Genomic DNA, 1906 nt, shown 5'->3' with positions numbered 1-1906 from the left:
CTAATTCAGGTTCTCATCAGAAGGCAACGTTAATAATAATGGTGACGAGTATGATGATGAGAATGATGAGGATGATGATGATGACGATGATGATAACGATAAAGGTAATGGTAATGATTCAGGTGTTGGTGATAATGACGTCATCAACGATGATGATGATGATGACGACGACGACGAACCAATCAAACGAACATCATCGCCATCGTAATAAACATCACCACCACCATTACCAGCACCACCACTACTACCATTACCAGCACCATCCCCCACGAAACTCTGAAACACAGCCTCCTCTTCATACTCCACAGTCCAGAAAAAATGAACATTAATGGAAAAAATCAAACCGGAAATGACGAACCACGCGCAGACGGTCCTGCCCCTCGTGAACCTTGACCTTACCATCAAGGGGGCAATAACTGAGACTGCCCTCTCTACTGTCACAAGAACCAAAGTCCAAGAAGACAACTGATTGAGATAATATGTCAGAAAAACATGCAAGTTGCACCACCAATATGAGCCAAACAGCGTTCTCACATCAATTTTGTCGCCAGAGAGGTAAAATACCCAATGTCTCAGGAGGGAAACAAACAAAACACCTGAGTCAACAACTGCCAGAGTGCTCAAACCGAACGCGGCGGAACTTTTACGAAAAGGGCGGCTGGCTAGGACGACGAGGCTAAGGAAGTTACCACAGATGCCGGCGATCAAGAGGATTGGAGAAATGATTAGCCAGAGGTAGGCAGCTAATTCGTGCTCTAGATCACCTGACATGATGTTTTTGTTGTTAATGTGATGGTGTTGATGCTGTTATCGTTGTTGTTGTTTTGTTGTTGTTTTAGTTATAATTGTAGTAGCAGTAGTAGTAGTAGCAGAAGTAACTGTTGTTGTTTGTTTTGGTCGTGTCGTTATATTGTTGTCGCCACTCAACGATGCTGGCTTCCAGTTCAAAAGAGTCGCCAAATTGAAAATGGAAAGAATGATTTATTGGCTGCGGTACATTGCTAATGGTAGAAGCAGCTACTGTTGTAGTAGTAGTAGTAGTAGTAGTAGTGGAGGTAGTTGATGTTGTTGTTGTTGTTGTTGCTCTTATTCATGCTGCTATTGGTTTTTCATATCGGGCTTGTAATCCAATCAGAGGTTAATTAGCTAACTCAGTCTGCTGGCTCTTGTGAAAAATTATTTGTAAAAGTAGTAGTAATAGTAGTACTAGTAGTAGTAGAAGTAGTAATAGTAAATACTACTAATGATAATAACAATAAAAATATTAATACTAAAGAGAAAGAAATCCATCCCCGAGATTCATGAGAAGGGAATTAAAACTCTCCCGCCAAAAAAAAGTGAATTTAGCTTTTCCCGCCAAATTTCTGACGTCACAACGTGACGTCAGAAGTGACGTAACGTAGCAACCGTTTGTGGCTGTCGCCACGGTGACGCAAGCGAGGCGGCGACATTTTGTCTAATTACTTTTTTCAGATTATTTTAGTTATTATTATTATTATTATAAACACAATTTTCTGCCTAGAATAATAGGAATGGTATCACATACCTACCTTAAATACATACATACATACATACATACATACATACATACATACATACATACATACATACATACATACATACATACATACATACATACATACATACATACATACATACATACATTCATACAAACAAACGTATAAACACACATACATACAAACAAACTAAGACAATGATCAGAGGGTTCAATTAAAATGCAAAATTGGAATGATGACAGATATGATTATGATGATGATTCTTTTAATCATAAAAACAAAAAAAAATTGTATAATATGGTTATTATTATTATTATTAGTAGTAGTAGTAGTAGTAGCAGTAGTAGCAGTAGTAGCAGTAGTAGTAGTAGTAGTAGTACTAGTAGTAG

At 37.9% G+C, this 1906-nt stretch overlaps 1 protein-coding gene across 1 annotated transcript in view; it reads right to left on the bottom strand.

Annotated features, from left to right (window-relative positions):
* The window catches only part of HELRODRAFT_164701 (hypothetical protein), a gene marked incomplete at both ends in the record, with an annotated part of 1602 nt that extends 831 nt beyond the window's left edge, over positions 1–771 (bottom strand). The window contains one exon of the mRNA XM_009030697.1: positions 180–771. Within this exon, the coding sequence (XP_009028945.1) occupies positions 180–771 (592 nt within the window). The remainder of the gene's footprint in view (positions 1–179) is intronic.
* Between the last annotated feature and the right edge of the window lie 1135 nt (positions 772–1906).

This window comes from Helobdella robusta, assembly GCF_000326865.2.
Source record: "Helobdella robusta unplaced genomic scaffold HELROscaffold_7, whole genome shotgun sequence".
Lineage (NCBI taxonomy): Eukaryota > Metazoa > Annelida > Clitellata > Rhynchobdellida > Glossiphoniidae > Helobdella > Helobdella robusta.
The sequence above is the reverse complement of the archived record's forward strand: the minus strand, read 5'-3'. Positions and strand labels throughout refer to the sequence as shown.